Source organism: Gracilinanus agilis, chromosome 3 (assembly GCF_016433145.1).
Source record: "Gracilinanus agilis isolate LMUSP501 chromosome 3, AgileGrace, whole genome shotgun sequence".
Classification (NCBI taxonomy): Eukaryota; Metazoa; Chordata; class Mammalia; order Didelphimorphia; family Didelphidae; genus Gracilinanus; species Gracilinanus agilis.
Genome location: NC_058132.1, coordinates 266966795 through 266980280, shown reverse-complemented (window position 1 = coordinate 266980280; position 13486 = coordinate 266966795). Strand labels below are relative to the sequence as shown.

Sequence of the window (13486 nt, the reverse complement as noted above, 5' to 3'; positions counted from 1 at the left end):
TCTATCTATCTATCTATCTATCTATCTATCCATCCATCCATCCATCCATCCATCTATCTATCTATCTATCTATCTATCTATCTATCTATCTTTCTGTTCATCCATTCTTCTATCCATTTTTATTTTTCTGCCATCTATCTATCACCTATCTATCTTTCTATCATCTATCACCTATCTATTTTTCTGCCATCTATTTATCTCTATATCTCTCTGTTTGTCTGTCTGTCCATCCATCCATCCATCCATCTCTATTTTTCTGCCATCTACCTTTCTGTCATCTATCTATACTTATATCTTTCTTTCTATCTGTCTGTCTATATCAGTGATGGGCAACCTTTTGAGATTGGGGTGTCAAAGTTTGCCAAAAAATGGACATAACTCAGGTGGTGTGTCACTTCGAGAAAAAAACCCATAATTTCACAATATTTATAGTTTAATAAAATGTATAATCGTAATATATAACTGTATTTAATAAACCAAAATAGGTAAACTAATATAGGTAGAATTGTCATCTATAGTGCACAGAGTGTCTATACTACACTACAGCAAATGTTTCATCCTCAGCATGTAGCCCCATACTTCTTATGTCATTGAAAATGGCTACGCGTGTCAGCATGTGTGTCATAGGTTTGCCATCACTGGTCTATATCTGTCTATAGATCTATTTTTCTGCTATCTATTTTTTGCCAGCTGTCTGTCAATGTCTATTTATATCTTTCTGCCTATAGAACTATTTTTCTGCTATCTGTCTGTCTGACTGTCCGTCCATCCGTCCATTCACCTATTGATCTTTATCTGTCATCTATCTTCCTGCCATCCATCTATCTCAATCTGTCTGTCTATCACTATGTCTCTAACTATAGTTATATTTTTTCTGCTATATGTCTTTCTTTTAGTCTGTTTCTATCACCAAGGAAAAGGGTATGAAGTCTTAGGATAGTCCTGGAAAATTCCCAAATTGATGAGATGAAAGGGAAGGAATAGTTGGAAAAACATAGAGAGCAGAGAGTTCAGTGCCCCAGAACTAAAAGGAGTAGAAAAGAATTTGTACAAAAAGTATCATCCAACTTGTCAGATTCGATAAAGAGGTTATGGATGATGGGGATTAAGAAAAGGACACTGGGTTTGGTGATTGATAAGCCTCTGACTTCTGAAAGCCATTTCCATATAATAGTAAGAGTACTAGATTACTGGAGACTAAAAAATGAGTCAAAAGAGGTAGAGGGAATAGAGACTCTAGATGAATGCCCTCCATTAAAAAAAATAATTTGACAATAAAAAGAGGAGCTTTTGTTTTTTATATTGTCAAAACTTATGAATGTTTATAAGCAGAGGGGAATAGAATCATTGTAGAGAGAAAGACCAGAGCAAAGTCTTTCCAAGAAGTAGAAGTAAAAGCAGCATTCACCTTGGCCGGAAGGATAGCCGTATCTTCAGAAACAGAATGGAAGGTGAGAAGATATCTGGGCATGAGTGACAAATTCTGAGGAAGGAAATCCTGATCCCCTGAGTTGTTAGGGTCTTCCCATCAAAACAGCATTTATCAAATGTCAGAACCTACACATTTAGAGTGAAGAAATCCCAGAGAGCCAAAAACGAATTAGTCCAACTCATTCTTTTTTACATATGAGGAAACTGAGGCAGGTATTAAGCCAGACTTGGAATTAAAACCCAGATTTTAATTCAGTAATCTTGCAGCTACACCACATTGCCCCTCTATATGTCTCTTTCTCATTACTATTTTGAACAGGTAGTTTCTGCATATGACAATGGCATCATTTTTGTTCATGTTTCAAAAATAAAGCTTTTGAGAATACTCTTAAAATTTCTCTTCCCCTCCCTCTCTTCCTCCCTCCCTTTCTTCCTCCCTCCCTGTTCTACTTTTTTCCTTCCTTCCTTCCTTCCTTCCTTCTTTCCTTCCTTCCTTCCTTCCTTCCTTCCCTTCACCCACTCTCCCTCCCTCCTTCTTTCCTCTCTCCCTGTTGCTCCTATTAGAAACAGTGTTATATTTTGAAAGATCCCTGAAGTCAGAAATGTACAGTAGGACAAAGTCAATTCCTGTTGCCTTCGCAAGTCTGAGGTGGTTAACCACAGGCTCCCAGAAGAATGGATTCTCGTGGTGTGGGGAAGGTGATTAGTGAAAATTTATGCTTGCCATATGGAGAATAACACAAGGGGAATGTGAGCCTGAATAACAGGGAAGTGAGAACAAGGAGTGGTGCCAGCCAAGGGCAAATGAGGTAATTGAGGCATTCTGTCATTTGCCCATGGCCTGGAAAAAAAAAAAAACAACTTTTTTTAAAGAAGGGAAGAAAAATGTTGTGGAAAGGTCAGGTTGCCTGAATGTTTTCCCCTCATCATCCAGCTCTGCTGGTGATTGTGACTAATCCACAGAAGCCCAAATCCCTGAAATTTTCATCCTTGCTCACTGCATGGGAGCATTGCTAGGACTGAGCTAGGATCAGAATTTGCCCAGGCAGTAATTTGCCATGGCAGAGTGAGATATGCCCATGAAGATAAAACTAGCATGTGCTCATTATATCAGTTTGACAGAAATCCATTTGTCTAAGGCCACTAGCACTTTTTATTGTGGTAGAGGAAACCCCTAAGCCCAATTATGTTAATTTTATTTTGTTTCTTTCTGCTGTGGCATGGGATTTGTAAATAGATCACTTACATTTTAAAAATCAGAAGTTTCACTTTGTGTGATTCCCAGTTTCAGTGAAAATTAACAAAATTTCTTCGTGTTTTATGTATGAAAACAGATATTTAAATCAGGCTTGGATAGTACACTGGTGTTTAGTGTCTCTTCCATTAGGTCTTTGTGTATTGTTGCACTTGTTTTTTTGTTCTTTTTTGATACCCCCAGTACATAGTACTGTGCCTGGCACATAGTAGGTGTCCACTAAGTTGATTTGTTCATCTAGTAGGTAGGTATTTAATGTGATGTAAAAAAAATACATTTAATCTGATTTACCTTAGTTTCCTCTTATGAGCTGGAGAGCGAAATATCAAGCCACTCCACTATCTGACTAGAAAACCTCAAATGGGCAGGAAGTATTAGATACAACTAATTGCTGTTGTTTTTAAGTCAAATGGTCACACATTTAGTAAGTGTCTATGGCTAGATTTGAACTCAGAAAGAAGGGTGTTTGTGCCTTCAGACCCTGTACTCTTATCTCTTGTACCACCTAACTGACCTTAGGACACAGTTAATAGATTGAATAATAATAGCAACAACAAATGTGTTTTAAAATGTCTATCTTATTTGGTGTTAAATTGAAAATAAGAGTATATATAAATAAAAGGAAGAGCTCTGGGGGAGCATGTTTATTGAGAAGTAACCATGATGTAAAAAAGGTGCCAATAAAAATGCAAACTTTTTTTTTTTTAACTTTAAGAGCTTGGATTATTAGGAATAGGTTGACTTTGGAGAAGGACTCTATGGAAACTCCCCTTCTCACCACAGAAGGTGATTATTAGTGTTATGGATGCTTTGAAATTTTAAGCTCAATAATTACTGGTTTGATTTCAAGATTGGATTTCCTACCAACTGTAGACAGGCTCGCTAGGGCAAACAGAAAGTCTCGATTCCTTGCAATTTTATTTTTTTTGAGCTGAAGTTTTACTGAGTAATAAATGATTGCCAGGCTAGTCATTAAAAACTTAATGTGAATTTTTTGACTTTTTTTCTAGCTGCTTAGTAAGAACTTGGCTAACCATCGTTCTTAATTGTATCTGATATATGATGGAATAGATTTTTTTTGTATATTATTGTAACGTGCTTTTAAAGAGATTACATTTCATTCCAATAATACAGCAACAAGCTCAACAAAGTTGGAAGATTTGAGCTACTTAGATGGACAGAGGAATGCTCCCCTTCGAACCTCAATCAGATTGCCATGGCACAATACCGCGGGAGGTCGAGCCCAACAAGAAATTAAAGGTAGTTTGCCCTCAATGTCTCTTTTGTAATGCACATGACTCATTTGTTCAACATATTTATTGAACAGTTGTGCAATCATCAGAGTTCATTTAATGAAGTGTTTTTTTTTTAATGTGGCCAAGGCTGTGTGCATTTAAATTTCTTTGGTAAAATGTTGTCTATTGAAACTGAAGAAGTCTTTTTTAAAGTGTTGAATATCGTCATAGAGTTGAAACATAAGAATTTTGCATTGATTCACTATGAATTATGGGAATGACACATCTTCATTTCAGCTTTTAAAAACTTCAACAACCATGAATTTTTGTTTGTTTATTTCTTTTTGCAGCCAGCCCTGTGTATTAAGTTGACTTTGGTTCTATGAGTTTGCCTTGGCCATCTATCAGTATATCCAACTAATAACTGGGCCAATAACTGGAACTTGTGGATGTCAGCAACCTTACCTAATTGGGCACTATATGTGTTGGCCAACAAAGATGGAACAGTCCTGTTGCCATCTTTGCCCAGGGGAAAACATTGCTTCCTATTTACTCATGGTGGTTATAAAAGACACTCATTAAATATAGTTTCAGGGTAAACCAAATTATCTTTGGTATAGCCAGTTACACAATAATCTCTAATCCTTGTGGGTGGGTGTATGGTTCCCCCCAATACCTCCCTCTCCTTCTGAGTGACTCAAAATAACATTTTAGATTTGAGGAGCTGGAGGAAAATCAGCGTAATAAGAAATTTTGTCTACTCCACATACTATATTTTTGCTTCTACCAAAATACACATATGACTAGTAAGGAATCTTTAAAGCTATTATATTATTCCAGTAACTTGTGGTATATTATTGCTAAGGACCCAAACCCCAGTGGCTGCTCTGTCCTTCCTTGGAAAGGAATCATTTAGATTCTTATAAAGGTTTTTATCCCAGTGGTCCTGGAGGATGAATTGTTTACCATCATCAGGTACAATCACCCTTTAAAAAATCAACAACAAAACTTTAGTAAAGTCTGCTGGATTGCCCTACGAAATTTGTAAGTCATTTCAGTGGAGCTCTAGTTCTATTGAAAAAGAAAGATCACTTCATCTTGAATATGAGAATGATGTGATCTTAAATTTGAAACAGACAAATATTTAAAATCTAAGAGTATAATTTGAAAAAAAATTTTGAATGGATTTTGGAAACTGACCTTTTTCCCTTGGTTATAGAATTTTTTAAAAAAGGTTTTTCAAGGACTATTAAAATTGGCTTGTTATTCTCAGTATTTAGCACTGAGCCTGATGTTTTAGGGGGTTTAAAATCTTATTAATTGAACAATCTCTATGCATACTTCTTAAAAAAGAGTCCTCAGTTATAAATATCATTGGCATTTTGTTGTTGTTGTTATTGTTGTTCTATTGCAACTATTATTTTATTCAAGCTTTTTTTGGAGTTCAGACTTCCAATCTACAAATGTTTATTAACCAAGAATATGCAAGAACTCTAGTCTAGATTCCTGCGGGACCATAGGGAAGTCAGTAAACCCTTGTTGCTTAGCCTTAAGGCTCTTCTGCCTTGGAACCAATATAGAGAATTCATTCTAAGATGAATTTAAGGGTTAAAAAAATACAAAACCTTTCATGGTAATAACACTGATCCATTAAGAAAAGATTAACAGTTTTTGTGCTTTTCCAATTTGTTTAAAAAACTTGTTTTTAGCACTTTTTTAAAAAGGCATAATCTTGAGTTATTTGTAAAATCCATCTAGAAGACTGAGATATACTCAACTTGGTCCTTAGACTTGGCAGGTGTTTTAGACCTTGGTAATTCAACCTCATAATTCTAATTTAGTTTGTGAATTCTTTGGCACTATTGGTGAATCACATATCAACTGAAAGCTTTCTGTACATTTTGGCCAGGATTAAGTGTTTCCCCCCAAAAAGACACTGGCTGTGGTGTACTACATACCAGGCCTGTAGTTATTATTTGATTCACTAATACTACTAATAAATAAATCCTAATTACTAATTAATACTAATAATAGCTAAATACTAATAAATACCTAAATTCAAATAATTTACTTTATTTAATCCCTGCTACTTGGGGAGGTTGAGGCTTGTGAATTGTTTGACATTAGTATTTGTGAGCTGAAGTAAATAGAGCTAAAGTCATTGCAGTATCCACATTAAATCTTGTACCAGTATGATGTTCCCAAATGAACCCAGGTTGGATACAGAGTAGGTCAAAATTTTTGTGTATGTGGATCAGTAGTTGAATCAGGACATGAGTGGCTACTGAATTCCAGCCTGGACAAGACAGGAGACCAGTCCTTCCCGCACCCCCCAATTCTCTCTTCCTTTCCAAAAAATTGCCAAGTCCATGTAGTGGTTGCTAGATCAGAGTAACCTAATGTAGTAATTTAAGAAGTTTTCCTAGGTTTAAATCATTTGTGAAGTGTAAAGTTCAAGTATCCCTTTTGAATTATTTCATCTTATCCTGAGAAGATACAGCAACTTTTTGTTCAGGTTTCAAAAGGATAATCTTTGAAATGATGCGGTTAATAGAATTTTATTGCATAAAACCATGGACTTTCTTCTAATTATACTGTTCTTCCTTCCAGCACGGTTTGTCCCTTACAAGCCACAAGACATTTTGTTGAAGCCACTGTTGTTTGAAGTGCCAAGCATAACAACAGATTCTGTGTTCGTTGGAAGAGATTGGCTCTTTCAACTGATAGAAGAAAACTTGAAGAATACAGAGTTGGCAGAAAATAGGGGAGCAGTCGTTGTTGGAAATGTGGGATTTGGGAAGACTGCAATTATTTCTAAGTTGGTGGCACTTAGCTGCCATGGGAGCCGCATGAGACAGATTGCTTCAAACAGTCCCAGTTCATCGCCTAAAAGTATGCTCATCTTTAATTAGTTGCCTGGTTTGTTATGTTATTAATGTGAGATGAAATTCAGGATACTGCTGTTGTGGTAAACATAAATTATCAATGTTTCTCAAGTTGTTCCAGCTGCTACATTAAAACAAAAAAAAATTTTTTTTAATTGAAGTTTTTGATCATCCAGGAAAACTCTGGTTTAACACTATTTATTATATCAAATGCCAGAATGGAACACGGGGAGAGGAAGTCTGTTCCCTCTGTACTGTACCCCTAGACCTCCATCTCTTTCTTGGCTCTTTTCCCAGAGCTGACGTTTTGCTGGACAGGGGAAGGAGTAGCATCCATGGCCACTGCCCTACCCTCGGAACATGGGCTACTTCCAGTCCTGCTGAAGTGGAGGCATCCCTCTTTTGGTGCAGGCATAGCTGAGTGTGAGAGAGGGAAGGATGGGGCATTGGGCAGAGAACCTGTATTGAGAGTTCTTGAGAAGTGGGGTGATCGGGAGGCCTGTTTCATCTTTGCCTATTAAATCCAAAGGTTTGGGGTTTCCCATTTTGACAGAGAGTATAGGGGTGAGTCTCTTTGTTGAACACGTAGAAGCTTCTCTTGTATGTTCATCAAGATGATGATTAAGTTGAAACTTGAAGGTTTAAAATAAAAAGAATGGAACCTGAATAAACTGCCTAAGGACATGCCCTTGTAAATGACCTTTAGGATGTGACATTCATAAAATTATAAAGCCTGTTTAGTGATAAAGAAAAGCATGATTTTTAATAGTTGCTGCTTCTAAAACATTGCAAGCCCATTGTACTTAAAAGTAGATGGAAAAAAGCCCAAGTTTCTTTGGGAAACTGTAAGGATGAATTAAGGAGTAAGCTATCTGAGAAGCATATTTCCTGTTAATATTGTTGAAATAGATACTGTCGGGGAGAATATATTTTAAAATTTCTTATTATTTTAATTTTTTCCCCTGGAAATATTTTAATAGGATCCTGGTTTTCTTTGTTCTTCCACAGGTTCTGATCCCTGCCAGGACCTTCCTTTCACTCCATTGTTCTCACCTAGTGCTTCTGCGGGTGCTACCAGTGCTGTGAAAACCCCAAGTTGTCCTGGTACTCCTGAGCATCAGAGACCAGTAGATGGTGCCTTGAGATACCTTGCCTCCAAGGTAATGGGCTTTTGTGTTATGCTAGATTTGGGACTGCCAGCTAAATAGTATTATGAGAATGCAGAAGACTTGAATTTATTTCTCAGTTCTACTCTGTGACATCTACTGAGTAACTTCTCTGAACCCCAGTTCTTCATTTGTAAAATGAGAATTCTTATATTTGTACTACTAATCCCATCACAGTTGTTATGAGGAAATTTTCTTTTTTTTTTTGTTTTTTGTTTTTGCTTTTTCCTTAAATCTTTATTTTTTAATTTTTTAAAAAATATTTTCCCATATTTACATGTTTCATGTTCTTTCTCTCTCCCCAAACCCCCCCTAACCCTACTTAGCTGACGCACAATTCCACTGGGCTTTCCATGTATCCTTGATTAAGCCCTAATTCCATATTATTGATAATTGGCCTAGAGTTATCATTTAGTGTCTTCATCCCCAATAATATCCCCATCAGCCCCTATATTCAAGCAGTTGTTTTTCCTCTGTGTTTCTCCTCCTACAGTTCTTCATGAGGAAATTTTCTAGTAAACTCTATAAAGAGCTATGTCAGCATCTGTTGTCTTCCTTATCATTAGGATAAGTTTTATGTTTTCCAAACAAGCTGGAAGAAGAAACAATTTAAACATATTTATAAATTAAAACCAAAATTTAAAAAAACCTTGTTCAGAAAAGACGAGTTTTAATAAAGTAATTAAGATATGTAGTGGAAATATATTCATAGTAACAATATCAAATGATTTTGGTAATAGCTGCCAATATTTAAGGTTTGTAAAGCCCTTTACATAAATGATTTTATTTAGTCCTCCTAGAAATCCTGTGCAAGGTGAGTTAGTAGACATTTACCCATATTGATTGGTTATCGAATTAAGAGTACATAAAAGGGGGCAGCTTGGGTGGCTCAGTACATTGAGGACTATACCTAGTCAGGAGATCCTGGGTTCAAACTTGGCCTCACATGCTTTCTAGCTGTGTGACCCTGGGCAAGTCACTGAACTCACATTGCCTGGCCCTTAACTATTTTTCTGTCTTGGAACTAATACACAGTATTGATTCTAAGAAGGAAGACAAGGGATTATGGGGGAAAAAAGCCCACAAGGGGAACAGAAATTGCTAATGAGAGTCCCTCTCTCTGATGGCAGTCAAGTGACCACTCATGTCCTGATTCTCCTACTGACCCACAGACTTTGTCTTGGCCTTAATTTTATATTTAAACTGAACTTAATTTAAAGGGTATATGTTCTGAGAGCCAAATGTCTCCAGGCTTTTACTTGATTGAGAAGTCTTCTGACCGAGGCTTCATTTCCCCAAGACCTTGGCTCTCAGTTCCTTTCTGTCGGATGTTTGTCAGGATGTTGTAATGGAGAGTTGGCTGACTTTTCCTTCCTAAATTCATGGTCATTAAGGCCTTTTGTGACATTTTTCTTCTGCTTTCACATCTGCCTTTTATCCATAATCCTTGTAACAACTGCTCTTGCTTTCAGCAAGTTGGTTAGGTCTTTCTTGGTAACTTTCATGGCATGGGAAAGCTCTAACTATTGGTATCTCTGGGAGTGGGGACAGAGATGGAAAAGCCTGTCAAGTCTGCTTTGCTGCCTTACTTGCCCCCAAGTCCTATTAGCTCGGCTGAGTCGCTCATGACTTCTGGAGTCAGTGGGTTCATGCAGGAGCAGGGGTGTCAGATTGAAAATAGAGTTCTTGTCCCCAGCACAGGCTGCTTTGGCTCCTAAATACACCATAGACAGCTGTGTGTTTTATTGCTTGCCTTTTCCCAGTATTGACAGAACTTGATGTTGCTATGTGTGTTGATGTCTGATTTGTTGGAAAACAGTCAGTACTAGAGGAATGATTATAAATTGCCCTTGAAAAAAAGATCTCAAACCAACAGTTAGATACAGTATTTCTTCCTCTACTGTCAAGAGTACTAGACTCAGAATCGAGAGACCTGAGATAAAACCTATTTTGGTCCCTAGCTGTGTTAACCTTGAAAATGTCACTTCCTATTTCTGTGCCTGGTTTTTTACCTTGAAAATAGAGATAGTAAGTAATACATGCCCTGCCTACCACACAAGGTTGTTAAGCCAAGTGAAATAAAAGCACCTTTGAAAAAATATGAAGTACTTAAAAAATACAAGGTCACCGTTTCTTCTATCTTTCTGTTTTGGAAGGATCTCAGATGTCTAATTCATTTTTTAAAAAAGCATATTTCTTGCTTTTTAAATAGAGTGAGCCTATTATAATTCAATTAATAACAACTAGTTTTTATATAATGATTTAAGCTTTGCAAAGCACTTTATCTGTGTTACCATGTACCCCATTTTATTTAATCCCAAATTTGATGGGAAAAAATAAGACTATTACAGGGTAACCAAGCTGCTTTTTTAAAAAACCCTTTACCTTCTGTCTTAGTGTCAATTCTAAGACAGAAGGGCAAGGACCAGGCAATCAGGATTAAGTGATTTGCCCAGGGTCACACAGGTAGGGAAGTATCTGGGACCAGATTTAAACCCAGCTTCAGAGTTGCCTCCATTCACTGTGCTCCATAATCAAGGTTCTTAATAGAAGAGAATAAATTCAGTAACTGTTTTCTCAGACACCCTTCTCCATACTTCCCATAACTCATATCCCATCACCCTTTTCATAGTCCCAGAGGCTTCCTGTACAGGATGAAAAAGAGCTTCCCCATCAGGCTTTGGTGGAAGGATCATGAGTTTTAAAGGACTAACGTGGCTTTATTTGGTAACCTCTTCTTCTGTGTACAGTTTTAGGTCTCCAAGTTTTTGGAAAATTTTGATTAGGTGCCCTGCTGTTATTGACATTGCATTATGCCGGATTATAGTGCCATTCTCTTACCGGTATCTGCGCCCAGTTTCACAATTGTAGGTCTAGAGTTAAAAGGTGGCTCAGAGGCCATCTCTTCCAATCGCCTCATTTTATAAAAGAAGAAACTCGGGCCCAGGAAGGTTAACTTGAGGCCACACAGATAGAAAGCATCAGAAATCAGGTTCTGAACCACTTTGAGATTCCTCCTTCAAGGCTTCATTGTCATTTGCTCCCCACATAGTCTTAGTTGCTTTAATTTCTCTGTAAGATCAGTCAGCTGTGCTGTGCTGTCCGAGTAATTGGGGGGACTTGAAATGAGTAACCCATTCTTCTTTTAGAGCAAAGTAGAGACATTAGAATATGGACCATGCTCTCTTATTCACTACTCATTTCCTAACTTGCTTTTGGAGAGCAATAACAAACCAGCTCTGAGGGCTTGCCAAGGAAATGATAACTGCATTTCTGTCCTCAGGAATGTTAGGGTCTACTTGGAATTTCCTGTGAACCAAGAATTGCCTTCAGTCAGGCCATGTTTTGTCTTTTTAAGTGAATGTCTTCCTATTTCTACACCACCTCAAGGCTAGAAACACCACTGTCCTGGGAGGCAGGAGACTTGAGTTCTAATCCCATCTTTATCACTTGCTTGCTACGTGACCATACGCAATTCATTCTGCTTTAGCTCTATTTCCATCTTTGTTAAAATGAAGGTAGATGGGCTAAGGCTAAATCACTAAGATCTTTGCGCTGACTTCTAGGATTGTGATCATTGGCACAAAAACTCCATGACACCTCGGGGCTCCCATAGCATCACACGACTTTTATCCTCCTCAGAGTGTGGACCCGTGTTGGAAAACAAATGCATGTCCTTTTCATTTTAGCCAGGAAAAAAGAAAGAAATGCATATCCCTATTTAATTTAGCATGAGAAGCTGTCTCCTGATCACGTATGCTTGCTTTCTTTTCAGGTGGTGGCCTATCACTATTGCCAAGCTGACAACACCTACACATGTCTGGTCCCCGAGTTCGTGCACAGCATCGCTGCATTGCTGTGCCGGTCACATCCGCTGGCCGCCTACAGAGACCTGCTGATAAGAGAACCGCAGCTCCAGAGCATGCTGAGCCTGAGGTCGTGTGTTCAGGACCCAGTGGCAGCATTCACCAGAGGAGTCCTGGAACCACTCGCAAACCTCAGAAATGGTAGATCAAGGATGCTATTGCTCATTATGTATTTAGACATAGACAGGAATGATCATATCTAGAAGGAGGCTAGTGAGCATGGTCCCCCAGGTGACATGAAGGGGCTGTAACACTGCCTGTCTGTCTCTATGAATGGAAATACAGTTCCCCTGGTCATTTAAAGCCTATGATCGATGTGGTGCTACCTGAGGCTTATGAAGCTCATGAATTGTCTTTATCTTCTGGTTGGGTATTACTGTGGGTCATAGTTTAGTCCCATTTGAATAAAATTGTGAGTATGTTTTTCCTTTTACTTGCTCAACTGAGTTTGAAGGTAAGACTCATCCTGATTTGTTCTTTTTCCATCTCATTTTTCACATTTGAACTCTTTACTTGTTTATTAATTCCTTCTTTTTCCTGAGGAATGTGGGGGGGGGGGGAGGAGAGGAAGTTCATTGAGATGTAGGAGTGTTTCCTCCTTAAGTTATTTGGAGAAGAAGTTTGTGAGTTGGAAATAGCTTAAATTGGTATAAGGATTGGCAAGTCACTTAATCTCCATTGCCTAGCCTTTACCTTGGAACCAATACACAGTATCGATTCTAAGAGGGAAGGGAAACATTTTTAATGGGGGGGTGGGTGGGGAAGAAATAGGTATATCCATATATAACTGCTTTTCTGCTAATGTATATAATTCAAGATAATCTTTCTAAAAACCATGCCGTCTGTTTGGTTGCCTCTTGGCTTAGGACTCCTATTTTAATTATAAATTTAATAGAAAATATGCTTCCTTGAAAACCATTTCTACTGCCATATGTAAACATAACACTTTTGTTAACACTTTAAAAAACTGTGCATAGACATACAATGTGTTGTCACCTTAAAGAAATGTGTAATTTTTTGATTAAAAAAATTTTTTTTATCCTTTAGAGCAGAAAATTCCAGAGGAAGAATACATTATTTTGATAGATGGCCTAAACGAAGCTGAGTTTCATAAACCCGATTATGGAGATACACTTTCTTCATTTATTACCAAAATTATTTCTAAATTTCCTGCCTGGCTGAAGTTGATTGTAACTGTAAGAGCAAATTTTCAGGTAATATAAAAATCTCAACTCTCTCATCCAGTCCTCTTCCCAAAATCTTACAATGATTAATATGAACACCAAAAATGCTTATAAATCATTTGACTATTTAATCAGAAACTCTATTAAGACTTTGAAAAATTAGTCCAGAGAGTTCCAAACTGGCACAGAATATGACCTTATTTTCCAAGGTATATTCATCAAGATGTCAGGTAACTTTCCTATTAGCATTGATTTCTATCTGTGCTTCTGAAACTGAAATATCTAGGCCTGATTTACCACAATTAATGTTAAACCTATCTAAGTTTCCCAAAGCATAGTAGCTTTAGATGACTGTTTAACATATGTACTAACAGAATTAAAAGTTTTCCCCAAGAGTAGATGTTTATAAGAATTCTGATGGGTTTAAAAGAGAAAAACACTTTTAATGTATCTTTTTAATAAGT

General features: G+C 37.4%; 1 protein-coding gene across 1 annotated transcript in view; it reads left to right on the top strand.

Annotated features, from left to right (window-relative positions):
* TANC1 (tetratricopeptide repeat, ankyrin repeat and coiled-coil containing 1) overlaps nt 1-13486 on the top strand; it is a 136117-nt gene that overhangs the window by 64149 nt on the left and 58482 nt on the right. Inside the window, exons 6-10 of the mRNA XM_044669111.1 lie at nt 3821-3946; nt 6532-6813; nt 7815-7966; nt 11748-11979; nt 12886-13052. Of these exons, the coding sequence (XP_044525046.1) occupies nt 3821-3946; nt 6532-6813; nt 7815-7966; nt 11748-11979; nt 12886-13052 (959 nt within the window). The remainder of the gene's footprint in view (nt 1-3820; nt 3947-6531; nt 6814-7814; nt 7967-11747; nt 11980-12885; nt 13053-13486) is intronic.